A 20,265-nucleotide genomic window follows, 5' to 3' on the forward strand; every position below is an offset into this window, starting at 1 on the left:
TATTTTGAAATCCCTGAGAGCAAGTCAGTTCATCCATCGGTATATAGATATGGGTTTCTGTAAGAATGCTCAGAAATCTCACACCTTAAACAGTGAATAATTCCTTGACATCAATAGTATTTTTTATGTTGCTTTTTAGCACATTGCATCAGGCAACCAGAAAGAAGTGGAAAGACTTCTGAGTCAAGAAGACCAAGATAAAGATGCCATCCAAAAGATGTGCCACCCTCTGTGCTCCTGTGACAGCTGTGAGAAGCTCGTCTCTGGGTGAGAAGAGCCTTGAGGGGATGCCAGGAGGCAGGAGGCATGGGCCTGGGCGGAGCTTTCCCTCTTGTTTACCATGCAGTTTTGAATGAGGGACTTAATCTTACTGCACTCAGCTTCCCTTGCTGTAAAGCGGAGGCAGTAATGTCTACTTCTTTGGAGAATCAGATGGAATAAACATTATAAAAATACTTGGCACACTGCTGGGCTGGATACCAGGGTAGGCAGGTATAGGGCCTGCGCAGCCTCAGAAAGTGGGTTTTAGGATAGGAGGAATGTCAACTTCTCCCAAGAACTTTTGGCTTCTATTTTCATTAGGCTATTTTTCTGTTTGTCAAGGCTTTGAGGGGCTGGAACCAGATGTCTCAGTTCCACCTACTGTGGGAGACCCAGCAGGGCTGGGTGACCTCCAAGACACTGTAGAGAGACCCGACGTGGATCTCACCCTGAGATCTGTCTTCTAGTCCCAGGACCCTGGCCTGTTTAGTCTGGGCAGAGAGATGCTTGGACATGCCATTTCCAGGGTGTATTGTTCTGTATCTTTCTCTTTTAGGAGGCTAAATGACCCCTCAGTCGTCACTCCATTCTCCCGAGATGACAGGGGCCAAACACCGCTCCATGTGGCTGCCCTCTGTGGTATGTGGTCTTCCATGGGCCTCTGTGGGCTATCAAGGCAAAGGGATGGAGCCCAGTGTGGCCCGCAGAAGCCTGGCTGAAAGGAGGCAGTGGAGATGGGGTGGTGAAAGGAGCTGCATAGTGCCCCCCACCCACTCTGGGGCTTTGCTGGAAGAGAAGAATAGCAAACATTCCACAGGCCCTCACGCGCAGCCCCCAGGCCGGAAGAGTGCAGGTCTGTGCTCGCACTGTGTGGACACCTGACTGCCCCAGACTGGTGGTCTGGTGAGGAAAGGCTTGCATCTGAGCTATGAGAATGGTCTCAGAATTATCAGCTTGGGGTTCTTATAGTCCCACTTCTAAAAAAATTACTGTCTTTCAAAGTGCATATACAAGATAGAAAATACAAACTACCTCAGTATCACCATCCTTTCTCCCAGAGACAACTTTGATTAATGAGAGTCTGGAATTTCAGCATGTTTGTGTGTATATGTGTATAAAATATATGATATGGGGATCGTATTATTCTGTGCTGTGCTTTTTTTCATTTGGCAATATGTAAGGACATTTCTCCCTGTCAGTATTTTTTAATGGTTTCACAATATTCCATTCCATGAATTGATGGACCATGGCATCTTCTGTGGACATGTAAGGTTCTTTTTTACTACCTCCTGCTGCTGAAAGGTGAACTTCTAAGGGCCTCCTCAAGTGTCCCAAATCTGCACAGTCTGACTTGACATTGACTCTGATTCCTTTCCAGCAGAGAAGTACTTGCCGGCATGTCTCATGCCAGAGAAAGAGGGTGAAAAAATTTGGTTTCACATTGAGTGTTTGGAGAGCTTCTTCACTTTCCTTCTCTGTGGTGAAATCCTTCTGTTCTGTAGGGCAGGCGTCCCTCATTGACCTCCTGGTTTCCAAAGGTGCTGTGGTGAACGCCACGGACTATCATGGGTCAACCCCGCTTCACCTTGCGTGTCAGAAGGGCTATCAGAGCGTGGCGGTGAGTCCATTTGACTCCACAGTCGTGCGGGCCCCCTTCCTCTTTTCCATGTGACTCTGCTGTGGCCACCCAGGAAGGGCTGCGAGTCTAAGGCACCTCCCTGTGGGTCCAGTGGACAAGGCATAGATTTGAAATGTCACCATAATCTTGGGACAGAAGGGTGGGGATGGAGACTTTTTCCTTAATCTCTGAACTTTTCATAAGGAAGGAGGAGTGTGATGATATAATTTTAATTGTAGTACAGGTATTTAAGATTGCAAATGGAGACAAGGGACCTCCCCCTATAAGACTCCAGGCCATACCCCTGTTTGTGCTGGTGTTCACCTGCTGTGCTTTCCTTTGGAAGCTGCTGCTGTTACACTACAAGGCCAGCACCGAGGTGCAAGATAATAATGGCAACACCCCTCTCCACCTGGCCTGCACCTATGGTCATGAAGACGTAAGTGGTGCCTCCTGTTCCCAAAGTGGCTGCTTGTACCCTTTCTGACTTATGAAGCAGCATGCATTTCTAATTAGCTTAATGTTTTATCTTATGTTGATAATTAACAGAACATTTGGTGTGTAATTTTTTTAAATTAAAAAAATGAAAAAATTTTTTATAGATGCTAAAGTGAACTAACAAATCTAAAACTTAATTGCTCAGTATCTTATCCTGAAATTAAATAATTCTCATTCATCCCTGCTGTCATCTTTGTTCATGTTCAATTTTTACATTTTGCATTCTTGTAGTAAGACCAAATAAGTCGTCATTTCTATTTGCACTTAATATGTAACTCTATGTGGTGTTCTTTCCTAACCATTCTCTCCCCTCATTCTCTCCACGGTAATATTCAGGTAGGGTTATACCTACATGGTGTTGAGGCTGGGTTAGGTGGCTGATGTGCAAAAATGAGATCGTACCCTACATGTTCTTATGCAACTTACTTTCCTAACTTCACAGCATATCATGGAGATCCTCTGAATCAGTAAATGTAGATTGAGCCCATAATTTAATTGGTATACAATAATCTATTGTGTTGTATTGGTATCCCTGAGACCACCCATTGGTTCAGTGATTTGCTAGGAGGACTTATAGGACTCAGCATACAGTCTTACTCATGACTATGATTTATTACAGCAAAAGGACATGAAACAAAATCAGCAAAAGGAAAGGTGAGTGGATGAAGTCCAGAGAAAACTGGGCACCTCCAAGAGTGTTCTCCCCAAGGAGACATGCAGGACATGCTTAATTCCTCCAGTAAGGAGTTTGCAATAACACATATGAAGTGTTTTCTGTCAGAGAAACTCTTCAGGGGCCCAAGATTTCTATTGGAGGCTGGTCACATGAACACCCTCTCCCCAGCACTTACCAAAATTCCAGGTGCCCAGAAGGAAAGCAGTTGTTTAGCATAAACCACAGAGTACACATAACTTAGGCACAGTTAGCCACTCTTACCAGTTAGGGGAATGTGGAAACACTGCCCAAATCCACACTCCCAGGGAACATTGCAAGTCAAGAGCCAACCTGGCAGGCAGGCCTTTCAAGGAGAGTGGTCTCGGGCTTGCTATGGTAACTCCTTGCTGTCCATGGCTTCATCACGGTTTTATTCAGCCTGTTCTTACTGACTGGCTATTGTGTTCTTTGGAAAAATGATGTATCCTGATCAGATAAGCTGGAACCCTTGAGGCCTAACTCTCTGTTACTCCGCATTAGTTTGGTTGAGTGTAGCCTTGATTAAGTTGGAATGTGAACTGAGGCTGTGGAGTCCACAGACATTGCCCGAGGCTTGGCATGTTAGTTGATGGTAACATTTCCTGTTTTCCTTGCAGTGTGTGAAGGCTCTGGTCTACTATGATGTGCAGTCGTGCAGACTAGACATCGGTAATGAGAAAGGAGACACTCCACTGCATGTCGCTGCACGCTGGGGTTACCAAGGCATCATAGAGACGTTGCTACAGAATGGAGCATCCACAGAGATCCAGAACAGACTGAAGGAGACACCCCTCAAGTGTGCATTAAATTCAAAGGTAGCTTTTCATCTCTGGGCAGCTGTGTGACTTTAAAAAAATCAAAGTCCAAAAATTAGGTCTTGGCAGTGCTGGATGAAGTACATTAGTGCCCAAGGACAGAACTTGGCCCTCACCCTCTGTGCTGCATTTGGGACCTGGTTGTTAATGGGCTTTACTTATTTATGTTATTTTCGTTTTACCGGTGGTTTTTCTGTGTTGCTCCATGAGCTATTCCCCGCAGTTTTCCCTGGTGTCTGAGTGTTGGGTTATGAGCAGGTGGAGCAGGTGGAAACGGGACAGTGGCTCTGACCGAGCATAGCAGGGATGGGGTGGGGCAGGGCGGCAGTGACTGTTACTTCATCATCAGCTCCCAAAAGGCTTATTCCACTTTGGCCAGATTTGAACATCACTGGATATAGTTTGCTTCATGAATGACTTAGGAATGAACTACTCATCCTTTCCTGTTAGTAATTTCCTGCAACAAGTTGTGCTCACCTTGGGAGTGAGTGGGGAGAGGGCGGCCTCGTCTGCCAGCAGCAGCCCTGGTTAAAGGGTGCCCGCAGAGCAGCATGCTTGGCCAGCTAGCCAGAGGAGGCGCAGTGGGAGTCCACGGCCATCAGGCTGCTGGGCCCAGAGCATCGCTGTTGGGTGGCTCACATGAGTGAGTCCATTTTAACATAGGTCTCCACTTGTCTCCCTTTGCACAGGCCCCGCTTTCTGCCTCTTGGTGTTTTACTGTCTTCCTGTTATACTTTCCACATTCTAGGGAGTTCTTTCCCTTCTAGGGAGTTCTTTCAGTTCATATCTTCTAGGAAAGCACAGGATTTTTGCTTTTTAAAAAAAACACTTTATTGAGGTTATAGTTGACATACAAAAGGCTGGACATATGTAATGTGTACACCCTGATGGGTTGGGGGTAAGTACACAGCCAAGAGACCAGCAGCACCATCTGTGCCGTAACATGTCCAGTCCCTCCTATGTCTCCTCCCACCCTCTTTATCATCAGTATTACTGTGTATGTGTGATAAGAACACACACAAGCTCCACAGCAGCTTGGATTTTGAAGAGCTAGTTGCTGCTCTGACCCGGGGGCCTCAGCCATACTTCCTGTGCGCTCACAGTGCTCAGCTTTATAGCAGCCTGAGCTGACAGGCTGGGCGGTGCTGCCCTTGGTCTGCGATGTCCACGAGGAGCAGAGGGCCCCTCTGCCACCATCTTTTCTACCGAGGCCCCATGCAAAGGGAAAGCAGCAGAGGGAAGGGGCAGGCTGCCTTCATGGCTTGGCTCTGAGACCCGTGGGTGCCAGTGGAAAGGTCACAGTTCATGCCTGTGGACAGACAGCCTGGACAAGGCAGCCTTGGAGGCCCCTCTGCGCCTGGGTTTCTCTTGTCCTCTGAGCCCATTCATGGGAAGCACCAGCTCCTGTCAGACAGTCGGGCAGGGAAGTGGTAGAAGAGGCCCAGACTTCATGAGCATGGTCCCGAGTTAGGTCCCACCCACTCCGCGCCGTGGTGTCTGTCTCCCCCTGAGTGTGGCTGGGCTGCATGGCCTGAGGGGATGGCAGGTGGTGTGTGAATATACTTCGGTGACGCGTGCCATTCAGACTTGTCATATCCCCTTTGTCCTCCCAGATTCTGTCTATAATGGAAGCCCGCCATCCGTCCTTTGAAAGGAGGCAGAAGTCTTCAGAAGTAAGTGAACAGGGCTTTGCCTGTTGGCCCCATTTGAGAGCAGAGCCGCGTCCTGGGCCCTCACGTGTCCCTTCTGTCGGGCTGTCTTGCTGCAGATCCCTGTGCAGTCCCCTCAGCACTCCATGGACTCCATCAGCCAGGGCTCCTCCACCTCCAGCTTCTCCTCCGTGTTGGTGAGCTCCAGGCGAGAGGAGCCCCAGGATTACAGAGAGGTGAGGCTCCTAGATGGGAGGGCAGAGAGGAGGGCTGGGCGGCCCTGTTATGGTGGCTGGTTAAAGAGCTGTGACCTCGTGAGTGGGCCTGCTCGCTGACCTGGGGCAGCCGCATCTGCTGTGCCCTCGCGGGGAGCCGGGCCTGTTCTTACCCTGCTTCCCCTTATGGGCAGCTCGCCGAACAGCTGTAAGCTTGTGGATAGTGTGTGCGTGTGGAGGGGTGTGTGCATGCCAGGGGTTGTGCATGGGTGGAGGGGTGTGTGTGTGTGGAGGGGTGTGAGCGTGCGGAGGGGTGTGAGCGTGCAGAGAGGTGTGAGCATGCGGAGAGGTGTGAGCGTGCGGAGGGGTGTGTGCGTGCGGAGGGGTGTGTGCGTGCGGAGGGGTGTGAGTGTGCGGAGGGGTGTGTGCGTGCGGAGGGGTGTGAGCGTGCGGAGGGGTGTGAGCGTGCGGAGAGGTGTGAGCGTGCGGAGAGGTGTGAGCGTGCGGAGGGGTGTGTGCGTGCGGAGGGGTGTGAGCGTGCGGAGGGGTGTGTGCGTGCGGAGGGGTGTGTGCGTGCGGAGGGGTGTGAGTGTGCGGAGGGGTGTGTGCGTGCGGAGGGGTGTGAGCGTGCGGAGGGGTGTGAGCGTGCGGAGGGGTGTGAGCATGTGGAGGGGTGTGTGCATGCCAGGGGTTGTGCATGGGTGGAGGGGTGTGTGCGTGTGGAGGGGTGTGTGCGTGCGGAGGGGTGTGAGCGTGCGGAGGGGTGTGAGCGTGCGGAGGGGTGTGAGCGTGCGGAGGGGTGTGAGCGTGCGGAGGGGTTTGTGCGTGCGGAGGGGTTTGTGCGTGCGGAGGGGCGTGAGCGTGCGGAGGGGCGTGGAAACATTCTAGGAAAGGTACAAATAAAGTCACCTTAGGTCCACTGATTGAAGATTTTACAAACGAAATTCTCTGTCCTTACAGTCCTATTCTGTGAGCACGACTCTTAAGCTGGTGTGTCTTCCTGATTTCTTACAAAGGTTCCATAGACATTTATGTGTCCTACATGTGGCATTTTATTTAAGCTGATTTATAGCCTGTTTGTTTTGTTTTTCCATTTGACCGTCGAGCTCATCCAGCATCAGCCCGCCGAGCGGACCATCGCTGCGTCCTTCCCCTGTTCCCTGTTCCCTGTGGGTGGGTGACCCTCACTGGCTCCACCCAGTGACCCCCTTCCCTGTACTCCCAGGACCTGCTCTCAAGGGCCCAGTAAGCTCAGCTAGATGCAAAACCGTAGCAAAGAAAGCCAAGAGATGCGCTCCAAAACTAACTGAAACCTGAAGTCATTCGTGGGATGCTCCCCTGGGGCGCCTCAGCCAGCGGATGATGTGACATGGCTCTTTGTGGTCCTGAAGAGTGGCTGGCTCCTGGGAAGCACTTGTGACCGTCATCTCACCTTGCCGCGTAAATAGCAGTGTCATTTTCTAGAGCTTACATGGTATGGGGTCAGTGTACACTAGCACCCTCCTACGATGTCCTGTCTGAGCAGTTTAGGGGTGTATTTGAAAGGTACTGAATGAGAGATTAAAACTCTCCATATCAAGAGAGAGACAAAAGCTACTAGGTTTTCAGAATGTTGTTTTTATTATTTCTGTGATTATTTTATTGAAATAATTTTTCTAACATTTTGTTTCCTTTTATTAAGGTAGAAAAACTTTTAAGAGCAGTTGCTGATGGAGATCTAGAAATGGTGAGTGTCTGGAAGTGCATTTTAAAAAGTTTTTGCTTTTTTTAAAACAGCTATGCCTATGTTCCTTGTCTCCAGTTAGGATACGATGTTTTGTTTTCCTTTCACGTAATGAGCAGATGAATGTAAAGCTTCGGAAAGAGCATGTCCTTGCCTTTTAGACATTCATATTCCAGGAGAATGGTGAGATGTTGGCAAAGAGACCGGCCTGTGTCCAGGGGCACGGAGTGCACACTCAGACAGGACACTAGCTGGGGGCAGGAGGAGCAGGTGGGTGGGAGAGGAGCGGGTGATGGAGGCGGCAACCCGTAGGAGTTGTGGGAGGCTGTGATGCCTGGGCCTGGAGGCTGAGGTCTGAGGCTCAGGGCACTGAGGAGTCACAAGCAGGTGTCTGGGGAGATGGTGCTGGCTGTTGTGTGTTTGCACCGGGAGGGGATGTCCTGGCTGAAGGGAAGGTGTCTGTCCTAACCCTCACTGTTGGGGGACAGGGAACATGAGATCCCTGGAGAGTGGAGACAGCCTTCACTAGGTTCCCCAGCAGTTTCCCCTGCCTTGGGCTTCCTGAAAGGAATTTGCTATGTCTTCCACTTGAACAGGAGGTGTAAATTAGCTGCTTACCAGATTAGGGGCTCTGAATAAGTCATATTATGAAAACTTCACAGTGATGTGTGTTGGAAGAGTGCTTTTCTCAATGATTGAGCTTGAGGTGGCAGACAGAGATTCCCAGGATCTGATTATCACCGCCTCTGGGATGTTAGGCATCTGAATGTAGTTATCCGTCTGTCAGCCTTTGCCCAGAGGCCACTGTTAACCCCCCAGACTGACAGGCTGTTACCCTGGGGGTGGGCCATGGGGGTCTGTATCTGGCCCGTGTTGTGGCTCCTCTCATGAGACAGCCCCTGAGAACCCAGTATTCTTTGGGGTAAGCAAAGGGGACATCTCCAGGCACCCTAACAGCCTTGGTGTGGCATGGCCTGTGTGGAGAAGAGAGAATGACTGTTCTTGTGTCATGGCACATCTGCTGTTTTTCCTTTTATGGGTGAGGCCACTCCTGAAGGAGGTGACAGGGGCAAACTGCCTCGTGCCCTGGGGTCACCATCCAAACTAAGCCTCACACAGGGTAGCCTCCAAGCCCCTTCCTGAGGCCACCTGCCCCTCAACTCCCTGCCCCCCGATCTTGTTCTCCTGCCATCACCAGGACCCAGCCCTGCTCTGTCCCAGCAGGCCGGTAGGTGAGGCTCCTGAGTGGGACTTTGGTGTTTTCACTCTGAGACGTGGCTGTTGTCAGGGTGTGGAAGGGTCTTGGAGGGCAGAATCTGGGGACTGACAGGGGTCTTGCCGGAACTCTTTGTCACTCTTCACAATATGCTGACTTCCTCAGTGCTTAGAACCAGGCCTAGAAATGTATTTCTATTTTCTCAAATTTAGTATGCTAGGAATTAATCTTTTCTTGAACATAAATTTGACCTCTTTGGGGGTCTTTTTCAATGCTTTCACCTGTGGGCTAGTGCATTCTAGTGGACAAGGTGCTGGCATAGAGTCAGAAGGCCTGTTTAGGTTCTGATTACTAGTCGTGTGGCCTTGAACAAGCTGTTGACCTGGAGTGCGTTTTCCCCAGGTGAGGAGGGAGGGACAGATGGTTGAGAGAGCAGGGAGGGGGCGGTGCTCACTGACTGCTCCAGGACCAGGGCTTTCACGCAGCCCCGGCCCCTTTCTGGGATGGAAGAGAAGAATCTCCAACACAAGCTGCAAACACGGTAGCTTAATCTCTCTGTTACTACCACTGAAAGGATTTAGAAAGAAATGTTTGAGCACAGGTGAACCCTCTTCATGAGGGCAGCAGTTTTCTAAATTACTTTGGTGGTGGAGGAAGTGTAGGCCCTGATTTGTGTTTGTGCGCGTGTGTGTGTGTGTGCGCGCACGCACATGCACGTGTTAGATGCTGCAGCTTGTGAAGGAGCCAAGGATGAGCGTCAGGTTCCTGTTCCTCCTCGCTGCCCCACGCTAGGTGCGGTACCTTTTGGAGTGGACAGAAGAGGACCTGGATGAAGTGGAAGATGCTGTCAGTGCTGTGGATCTTGAATTTTGCCACCCCTTATGCCAGTGCCCCAAATGTGCTCCAGCTCAAAAGGTTTGCATCAGTTATCTTGGTTGGGGTGGGGGTAGGGGGGCAAATTCTTCTTTTTCCCCTTAGGAAAGATGTCTGCTTTTCTCAGCCAGCTAATGACAGAGTGGCCGGGGGCAGGCGTGGTGGGGATGGGTGAGCTCAGGCTGACATGAGTGCGGGATCTGGCTTGGGCTGCCTTCTGAGCGGGCAGCGAGTGGGGTGGGCACAGCCGCTTAGTGTTTTGGCTGCTCTCTGGGTGTCTGCATCACGGGCAGCGGTTTATGAACAGACTCGCCCAGAGTCTCCATCCATGGGGCTGCTGTCCCCTGGGGCCATTGACCACACTGGCACACCCTCTGTGGGAGAACCCTCCTCCAATACAGAGGATGTCCTGTGTCCTTTATCCATTTCCCCCAATGGTGACAGCTTATACAACCAGAGTGCAGTCTCCTAAACAGGATATTGACATGGATGCAATCCATCCATCTTATCCAAGTGTCCTGTTTTACTTGTGCTCATTTGTCTGTGTGTGTTTAGCCCTGTTCATGTTTGTGTATCCACCTCCACATTCAAGGTACAGAACAGTTCTGTCACCACAAGAACCACTCATGTTGCCCTTCACCACCCCCACCTCTCTCCCTGTCAGTTCCGACTCACCATCCCTGACCCTTTGCAACCACTGATCTGTTCTTCATGTCTATAATTCTCTCATCTCAGAAATGTCATGTAACTTTAATCATACAGCTTATCACTTTTAGGGTTGACTCTGTTCGCTCAGCATGATTCCAGCTTGCTGCATGTAGGCCAGGGCCCATTCCTTTTTGCTTGAGCAGTATTCCATAGTATGTGTGTGCCACAGTTTGTTGAACCATGTGAGTGATCTGCAGTTTGGGGATGTTACAAATAAAGTTGCTGTGTATATCCATGTACAGGTTTTTGTTAGAACACAAGTTTTCATTTCTCTAAGATAAATGCCCACGGATGCAATTACTGAATCACAAGGTAATTCTACGGTCAGTTTATAAGGAACCAACAAACTGGTTTCTAGAGTGGCTGTACCATTTTGCATTTCCACCAGCAATGTATGTGTGCTCCAGTTTCTCCACATCTCACCAGCATTTGGTGTTATCACTATTTTTTTAGCCATCCTGACAGGTGTGTATCATTATCTCATTCTGGTTGTAATTTGCATTTCCCTTGTGGGTAATCATGTTGAGTATCATTTCTTGTGCTTATTTGCCATTTGTACAGGTGCTTCAGTGAAATATCTGCTCATTTCCTTTGCCCATTTTGTGCTTTTTTTCCTTCACTGTTGGGTTTGGAGAGTTGTTACATATTCTAGATTCCAGCTCTTTATCAGATATGTGGTTTGCAAACATTTTCTTTCAGTAAGTATGTAGCTTGCCTGTAGCTTCTTCACATGGCTTCTTACAGAGCAAGCTTTAATTTAGAAGTCCATCTTACCAGTTTTTCTTTTATGGATTGTGCTTTTGGTGTCAACTGTAAGAACCCTTTGCTTAGCCCTAGATCTCAAAGATATCTTCCTGTTTTTTCCTTAAAGTTTCATAATATTACATTTTATAGTTAAGTCTGTGATCCAGTTTGAGTTAATTTTTGTATAGGATGTGAGATCATACCTTTTAGGCTGAGGTTCATTTTTTTTTTTGCCTATGGATGTCCACTTGCTCAGCACCTTTTGTTGAAAAGGCCATTCTTCCTCCATTGACTTGGTTTCACACCTCAGTTGACTATATACCATGTGGGTCTGTCTCTGGGGCCTCTATTCTGTTCCACTGATCTGTGTGGTTATCCCTGCACTAGTGCCACACTGTCTTAATTACTGTAGCTAGATACTAAGACTTAGTATTGGATAAAGTGATTACTTTTAATTTACTCTTCTTTGCCAGGATCAGTTTAGCTATTCTAGGGCCTGTGCTTTTCCATATAAATTTTAGAATAAGCTTGTCTGTGTGTACAAAGCATCTTGTTAAGATTTTGATAGGGATTTTGCATTAAGACTAGATAAATGTGGGGAAAAATAGTGTCTTTACTATGTTGAGTCTTCATGAACATGGTATCTCTCCAAATATTTAGGCCACCTTTGATTTCTTGATTTTGTGATTTTCAGCATATGCATCCTGTCCTTGTTTTCCTAAGTGTATACCTAAGCACTTCATTTTACGTTGAGCAGTTGTAAATGGCACTGTGTACATGGTATGCACTCATTTGCTATCTATTTAACTCATTACGTATGTATGTCCCATGCTAAGAAAATTAGTTGGACTTTACAAAATAAATACAATGGTGCTGTCCTTTGTACTGCAAGATAGTATTACCTTATTTAAAAAAAACTTCACCATGGGTTACTCTAACCCAAGAATAATGAAATGACTAAAATTTTCATTCACATGTAGCTTTTCACCTGCAGGGTAATATGTACATTGGGGATGTGAAGGTTTTTTTTGTCCCCATGCTGCAGGTGCTGTTAGTTCAAAACAAAAAAACAAAGATTCCCCTAAGTGGGCTGCGATGAAAAACATAGGGATTAAAAAGGCAGATGTTGTTTCAAAGGAGACAGTGTGATGTAACAAAGCCTTCGGCCCAGTCAGCAACTCTGCATGGCTAGAGGCAGTCACTGTGCCTTCATCACTGCTCCTTTTGTCCTTTTTCTGCCTCTGTTCTTCCCTACCTCATGGTTCATTTGTTGTAATAAGAAATCGAATTATACATTAAAATAACTGTTGAATTTATTGGATAAAATCTTATATTCTCTGCTCTCTTAAAACCTCTTTTTTCTTTTTGTGATTTTTCAAAAAGACACAAAATGAAATTGCTTCATGTCTGTGATTAAATTGTCTCCCCACCCCGTCCTCTGGCCCTCTAGTATCTTCTGAGTTTGTTTTCTTATTTAAAGTAAATAATTTGGTGAGTATAAACAGATGTATAGGCCCAGGAAGCCACCGCCGCAGTCAAGATAGAGAACATTTCCATCACCTCCAAGTTGCCCTGCGCTGCTTTGCAGCTCTTGCCTTCCTTGCCTGCCCCAGGCAGCCACTGATCTGCTTTCCATCATTACAGCTTGTTTGCATGTTCTAGAATTGTCTGTGAATGGAACCACAGAATGGCATACTCTTTTGAGTCTGGCTTCCATACTCAGCAGAATGTTTTTGAGATCCATGTTGGATTAGTAGTTCATTTCTTTTGATTGCTGGGCAGCTTTTTGTTGAATATACCATGATTTTTTTAACTAATCACCTGTTGGACATTTGAGTAGTTGCCTGTTTTTGGCTTTGTGAAGAAAGCTGTGGTGAATATTTGTGAACAAGTCTTTGTATAAACATATATGTTTACTTGTATAAATAACTAGGATTGTAATTGCAGAGCTACTGATAAGTATATAGTACTTATACTAATAAGTATATAGTACTTATATAAAAAATATATAAGGCTGTGCTTTTTATAAGGCTATGCTTTATTACATGCATCATTACAAACCTGTGCTAAATGAAAATGCATGAAGCAATGGTGACCTGGGTTGAAGCCACAAAGAGAAAGGGCTGAACAATCCCATTAACCCTTCTGCCAGTGTCCATTCCATTGCCTTTAACATGATTGTTTCCATTTCTTAAATTTGCATAGGACTTGTCAAAGTACTTTTCCATTCATTGTCTCAGTTTATCCTGTCAACCACCCTGCGAGGTAGGTAGGGCTATTGTCCCCGTTTTTCAGATGGAACACTGAGGCACAGAGCTGTTGAGATCTCAAGGCTAGTTAGTAGAAGCATAGGGAATAGAAACCAGGTCTCCTGACTCCCCAGACCACATCTTCCTTCTTAGACTGTCACTGTGCATGACCAGGGAGCCGAATGAAGTGAGCAGTGAGCCACAGCCTTGGTGCAGACTGTGCCTACGAATGAGGACCAACATCTGTAAAAGCTAGAATAAAGCTAAGAAAGCATGACTAAAGGGTTGGCAGCACTCAGATAAATAATTGCTTTTAACAGCTCAGCACCAAGCTTCCTGTGGAAACTCAGTCTATATTAGCTTTGGTTGATGCTTGTTTCTGGATGCCCGAGCTACTGCTGATGTCTATACATTAGCTTCAGTTGAACTTCTGCTAACTCTCAGAAACTAAAATGTTGAGTCAGATAGGTTTTCTTTGGCTACTGCAATTGGAGCCAGCCCTACAAATGAGCTTGTTACAGAGAAACTTACACAGTGGCTCATGGGCTGGAACCCACCCCCTCTGCTCCTCTTGGCCTCATTGGCTCACCCAGTGGGTGGTATTTTTCTTATAGCCAGAAATGAATGAACAGAGGCAAGAGCAGGAAGCTGGCCTTGGTCAGATGAGGAAGAGTCGTCATCATGACACCAGTGTCATCTGCAGGTGCGTGACCAGGTGCTGTCTGTCAGGCCCAGCTCTTTCCAGACTGTACCTTGTTAGCAGCATAGCTTCAAAACACAGTTTAAAAAAACAAAATATTAAAAACATTTTTTATCTAGGATGAAATTAATCCTTATTCATTACATAGTCCCAAAGGACCAAATATATAATAATAAGTGCTTGTTAAAAAAAGAAGTTAAGTACTAAAAAGGCAGGATAATGGAAGAAAAAGAGAGAAGGGATAAAGTGAAATGAAGGAGAAACGGTCAGTTTTCCAGGGTATAGCGTCTCCCGTTCCCACCAGCACTGTGTGAGAGCTCTAATTAGCCCACATCCTTTTGGCTTTTTAACTTTAAAGTTAAGTGAGCACTGGTAGGTATTTCACTGTGTTTTTTCTCTCTCCTTCAATTGTTTATTTTGATTTTTGAGCTATAATTTACATACAGTAAATTCATCCTTTCAATTGAACATATGGTTTTTCTAAGTAGTGTTTTTAATCATCAAAAAGTGAACTGATAACCAAATTTTTAATCCTTGATCAGTCACATAAAGTACTGACATGTTAATTCCACTATCAATGTATGACACAGCATCACAATTTACTGTTTGTTTTTAGTTACATGGCTTATAAATCCGTTTTGTTTGCCATTTTACTAATTGGTTGTTCTTATGTCAGCATGATTGATTTTAAAACAGTGAATAATAAGATAGTTTCATGGTAAAAATGAAGACAGACTATAGAGATATGCAGCAAACAGTTTTATGAGGCTTGACAAATAAACCATCAAGGTACAGAATGTCTCCTTGCCCCCAAATACTCTTTCCTGCCCCTGTAGTAACCCTCTGGCAACCACTGATCTGTTTTCTGATGCTTTGATTTTTGTCATTCCTGATTCAATCTGCATTGCCCTGATAACTAAGGGTATTATTTTATGTGCTCATTGACTGGCTGTTCATCTGTTTTCTTTGGTGAAAAGTCTTTCAAATCTTTTGCCTATTGTTTTATTTTTTTAAAGTTTTTATTAAGGTATTATTGATATATACTCTTATGAAGGTTTCACATGAAAAAACAATGTGGTTACTACATTTACCCATATTATCAAGTACCCACCCATACCCCAATGCAGTCACTGCCATCAGTGTAGTAAGATGCCACAGATCCACTATGTGCCTTCTCTGTGCTACACTGTTCTCCCCGTGAACCCCCACACCATGTGTACTAAACATAATACCCTTCAATCCCCATCTCCTTCCCTCCTGATCCGCCCTCCCACACCCCTCCTTTTTGGTAACCACTAGTCCCTTTTTGGAGTTTGTGAGTCTGCTGCCATTTTGTTCCTTCAGTTTTGCTTCGTTGTTACACTCCACAAATGAGGGAAATCATTTGGCGCTTGTCTTTCTCTGCCTGGCTTATTTCACTGAGCATAATACCCTCTAGCTCCATCCATGTTGTTGCAAATGGCAGGATTTGTTTCTTTCTTACAGCTGAATAGTATTCCATTGTGTATATGTACCACATCTTCTTTACCCATTCATCTACTGATGGACACTTAGGTTATTTCCATATCTTGGCTATTGTAAATAGTGCTGCAATAAACATAGGGGTGCATATGTCTTTTTGAGTCTGAGAAGTTGTATTCTTTGGGTAAATTCCAAGGAGTGGGATTCCCGAGTCAAATGGTATTTCTATTTTCAGTTTTTTGAGGAACCTCCATATTGCTTTTCCCAATGACTGAACTAGCTTACATTCCCACCAGCAGTGTAGGAGGGTTCCCTTTTCTCTGCATCTTTGCCAGCATTTGTTGTTCTCAGTCTTTTTGATGCTGGCCATCCTTACTGGTGTGGTGATATCTCATTGTGGTTTTAATTTGCATTTCCCTGATGACTAGTGATGTGGAGCATCTTTTCATATGCCTGTTGGCCATCTGAATTTCTTCTTTGGAGAATTGTCTCTTCATACCCTCTGCCCATTTTTTAATCGAGTTATTTGCTTTTTGGGTGTTGAGGCATGTGAGTTCTTTATATATTTTGGATGTTAACCCCTTTTCGGATATGTCATTTGCAAGTATATTCTCCCATACTGTAGGATGTCTTTTTGTTTTGTTCATGGTGTCCTTTGCCATACAGAAACTTTTTAGTTTGATGTAGTCCCGTGAGTTCATTTTTGCTTTTGTTTCTCTTGCTCAAGGAGATGTGTTCAGGAAGAAGATGCTCATGTTTATATTCAGGAGATTTTTGCCTATGTTGTCTTCTAAGAGTTTTATGGTTTCATGACTTACATTCAGGTATTTGATCCATTTTGAGTTTACTTTTGTGTATGGGGCTAAACAATAATCCAGTTTCATTCTCTTGCATGTAGCTGTCCAGTTTTGCCAACACCAGTTGTTGAAGAGGCTGTCATTTCCCCATTGTATGTCCATGGCTCCTTTATCATATACTAATTGACCATATATGGTTGGGTTTCTATCAGGGCTCTCTAGTTGGTTCCATTGGTCTATGGTTCTGTTCTTGTGCCAGTACCAAATTGTCTTGATTACTGTGGCTTTGTAGTAGAGCTTGAAGTTGGGGAGCATAATCCCCCTGGCTTTATTCTTCCTTCTCAGAATTGCTTTGGCTATTCAGGGTCTTTTGTGGTTCCATACGAATTTTAGAATGATTTGCTCTAGTTCATTAAAGAATGCTGTTGGTATTTTGATAGGAATTACATTGAATCTGTAGATTGCTTTAGGCAGGATGGCCATTTTGACAATATTAATTCTTCCTATCCATGAGCATGGGATGTGTTTCCATTTATTGGTATATTCTTTAATTTCTCTCAAGAGTGTTTTGTAGTTTTCAGAGTATAGGTCTTTCACTTCCTTGATTAGGTTTTTTCCTGGGTATTTTATTGTTTTTGATGCAATTGTGAATGGAATTGTTTTCCTGATTTCTGTGTTAGTTCATTGTTAGTGTATAGGAATGCAACAGATATCTGTGTATTAATTTTGTATCCTGCAACTTTGCTGAATTCAGATATTAGATCTAGTAGTTTTGGAGTGGATTCTTTAGGGTTGCCTATTATTATACAAAGAAGTTGGATTGTCTGACTGAGTTGTAAGAGTTTGTTTTTTGTTTAAATTCTGGCCGGTGTAAGTCCTTTGTCAGATACACGTACTGTAAAGATTTGGTTCCATTCTGTGACTTGCCTTTTCATTTTCTTAACAGTGTCTTTCAAAGAGCAAACATTAAAAATTTTTATTAAGTCTATAGTTTATCAAACTTTATGGTTTTTGCTTTTTGTGTCTTATCTAAGAAATCTTTATTTCAGTGTTTCAAAGATTTTCTTCTGTGTGTGTTTCACGAAGTTTATTGTAGCTTTTACATTTAGGTCTGTGACACCTTTAAAATTTATGTGTTTGGGGTGAGAAGTGCTGGTGTGCTGTTTCCCATATCCGGATATCCAGTTGTGCCAGCACCATTTGTTTAAGCAGACTTTCTTTTCCTCACTGAATTGTCATGGCATAATTAGGGTATCATTTTAGGGGGCTTGCTTTCTTGAAAATGGAACTTACTCCTTTGGTATATCATACCTTTTTGAAAGTAGTAGGAATTAACTTGTGGGCAACCGGAGTCCAGATCCGACATTTTGCACAGGGCCTTGGTGGGGGCAGGTGACTTTAATTCTTTCAGCCTGTTTTTTTACACCTCTAATTACATTTCTTTCTCCATCTTCCGCACTTACTAGAAGCTGGCAAAGATTGCTGCCGGTGGGCTTGGTGTGAATGTGACCAACCAGGATGGCTCTACCCCACTGCACGTTGCTGCCCTGCATGGCAGGGAGGACCTCATCACCCTCCTGCTGAAGCATGGTGCCAGTGCAGGTGCCAGAAATGTAAACCAAGCTGTCCCACTCCACCTGGCCTGCCAGAAAGGTCACTTTCAGGTACGAGTTATGTCTCTTGACAACGTGTACAGGGTGCTAGCTTTTGGTTAGAACCTCACTTGGTGGGATGCTGCAGAGGGGCAAGGGTTTGGTGGCTGGCGCAAAGGACAGGCATCATTCCATCCTCCAGCCCTGAGATTCTGAGATGCACATGGCAGGGACCCTCAGCTACAGGACGCAGAACTCTGGTGCTTCTGGTAGTGGGGCCAACCGCCCCGCTTACGGCCATTCACACCTGGTGGCACAGAGGCTGTCATTCTGACTGACGCCAGCGGGAGCTGTCTCTGGTGCCTGGGGGTTGGTCATTGAGGGCTCTACCCCCATTTTACATTCCCAGAGCCCTTGGTCTGTGCCATCCAGTTTAGTGTTTAAGATGTATGGCCTCTAAAAGAGGTTTGAGAGATAATTGTGAAATGATTGACTTTTTAAAATCTTTTAAAAAAATGATCTATTTCTTAAAGTTTTATTAGTTCTACTGTAAGCTTTTTAATGATAGGAACAACCGTATTTCAGGTCTTCTGTCTCTCTCACAGTGCTTCCAGCAGCCATTTCTTAGTCTGTGAAAATGGAGTAATAATTCCAACTCTGCAGGGTAGAGCTAATGGTTATGTGAAAAGATAGTGCCTAGCACATTGCCCAGCAAATATCCTTCCCTCCCCAGTTCAGCTGGTCTGCTTTCTCCTGAGGGTCAGACTTATGTCTAAAGAACCTTCTAAATAAACATAAGAGAAAAGTAAAAAAGTATCAAGTTAGAGGATTTCTCCCTGCAAATTTTAATTAAGGTTGAAAATGTTTCTTCTCTCGGCTAGGTGGTGAAGTGTCTATTAGATTCTAATGCAAAACCCAATAAAAAGGATCTAAGTGGGAACACACCCCTCATCTATGCCTGTTCCAACGGCCACCACGAAGTTGCCGCACTGCTGCTGCAGGTGAGGCTCCCACAGCCCAGGACGGCTCCGCCCGCCAGCAGTGGGCATCCTGTCACCCAGATCCTACGGTACTGGTCTTTGGCATTCCTTTGATCGTGCTGTTCCTCTTTCTAGCATGGGGCCTCCATTAATGTTTCTAACAATAAGGGCAACACAGCCCTGCACGAGGCTGTGATGGAAAAGCATGTCTTCGTGGTGGAGCTGCTTCTGCTTCACGGAGCATCAGTTCAGGTGTTGAACAAGAGGCAGTGCACAGCTATAGATTGTGCTGAACAGGTGAGTTGGAGCACTTAAACGTTGAGGGCATCCCAGACTCCCTCACTGCTCTGTCTGGGTTCCCTGTTTAAACCCGATCTGAAATAGCAGTGGCAAGGGCTTAAATCGCTATGTCAGCTGAGTTGGTGTGCCCCAGGCTGCACATGTTGAATACTCTGGACCTTGGTCACCTGGTTGGAGGTGGCCTGCTTGGGAAGCCAGGAATCCGTCTTTCAGGGATAGTTCCAGAGGGCTGACAGAGATGCTCCCCAAGCAATGGCAGGTGTCCGCGTCCTCGTCCTCACAGGGACAGTGCTCACAGAGAAGCAGCACGTTCGATGGCATGCTGAGGGCACCCTCATGGCAGTGGGAATACACCCGTGGTCTCGGCCGCACAGTGAAGAAAGTTAGTTCCATTGGTGACTTTACAGCTTGAGTTCTCCAAGGAGAACTGTGGTGACCAGTCGCCACCCTCTCCAGTGCTCTGGGTATTTGCCATGGAGAAATGGCAAGGAAGAGTCTTTTTCTCTTGGGGAGAAGGTTCCTGCTTTCATGTTGAATCTTTATCTAGTTTTCTACTCTGGAAAGACAACTGTAGGCTGTTAAATGACACTACTGACATGTTCAAGTCACCTGAACCCAACCTCCTTATAGGCTTATTAATTTTCAGTGACATTTCTTAACAGAATTGAAATATTCTAAACGTTCAATTTAGCACTTTTTCAAATAACAAATGTCTTTTTCAAATGATGAATGAGTACTTACTTTGTGCTGGACCCTTAATACCTCAAGATAATTCTACAATAATAGATTCTATTATTGTCAACCCAGTTGCATAGAGCTATTCAACACCTGGCCCAGAGGACTTAGCGAGGGCAGAGGCAGGCTCCAAATGCAGGGCTGTCCTTGGCAACTAGGCTTCATGGCTTCAAAATTTTGTGTGTAGTTGCTTCTTAGCTTTCCGACCTAGCCACACCAATACTGGCAGTTATGTCTAAACAGGCAATAACCTGCTAACAAAGAATGCAAAGTACTGTTATCTTTTTTCCCTTTCAAACTGTAGAATTCAAAAATAATGGAATTACTTCAGGTAGTACCAAGCTGTGTGGCCACATTAGACGATGTTGGCGAAGCAGACCCTGACCCCCAGGAGTATGTTACTGTTAAGATCAGGAAAAAATGTAAGAACTTTCTTT

General features: G+C 45.6%; 1 protein-coding gene across 4 annotated transcripts in view; it reads left to right on the forward strand.

Annotated features, from left to right (window-relative positions):
- ANKRD27 (ankyrin repeat domain 27) overlaps positions 1-20,265 on the forward strand; it is a 65,664-nt gene that overhangs the window by 41,926 nt on the left and 3,473 nt on the right. For 3 of the 4 annotated variants that reach the window (XM_036929830.2, XM_036929832.2, XM_036929834.2), the window contains 13 exons: positions 140-267; positions 818-900; positions 1,764-1,879; positions 2,226-2,318; positions 3,689-3,886; positions 5,500-5,559; positions 5,655-5,771; positions 7,432-7,476; positions 9,482-9,604; positions 17,688-17,885; positions 18,695-18,814; positions 18,929-19,090; positions 20,133-20,250. In XM_036929830.2, the coding sequence (XP_036785725.2) occupies positions 140-267; positions 818-900; positions 1,764-1,879; positions 2,226-2,318; positions 3,689-3,886; positions 5,500-5,559; positions 5,655-5,771; positions 7,432-7,476; positions 9,482-9,604; positions 17,688-17,885; positions 18,695-18,814; positions 18,929-19,090; positions 20,133-20,250 (1,561 nt within the window). The remainder of the gene's footprint in view (positions 1-139; positions 268-817; positions 901-1,763; positions 1,880-2,225; positions 2,319-3,688; positions 3,887-5,499; positions 5,560-5,654; positions 5,772-7,431; positions 7,477-9,481; positions 9,605-17,687; positions 17,886-18,694; positions 18,815-18,928; positions 19,091-20,132; positions 20,251-20,265) is intronic. The other variant, XM_036929831.2, reaches the window with a different exon arrangement.

Source organism: Manis pentadactyla, chromosome 15, assembly GCF_030020395.1.
Source record: "Manis pentadactyla isolate mManPen7 chromosome 15, mManPen7.hap1, whole genome shotgun sequence".
Classification (NCBI taxonomy): Eukaryota; Metazoa; Chordata; class Mammalia; order Pholidota; family Manidae; genus Manis; species Manis pentadactyla.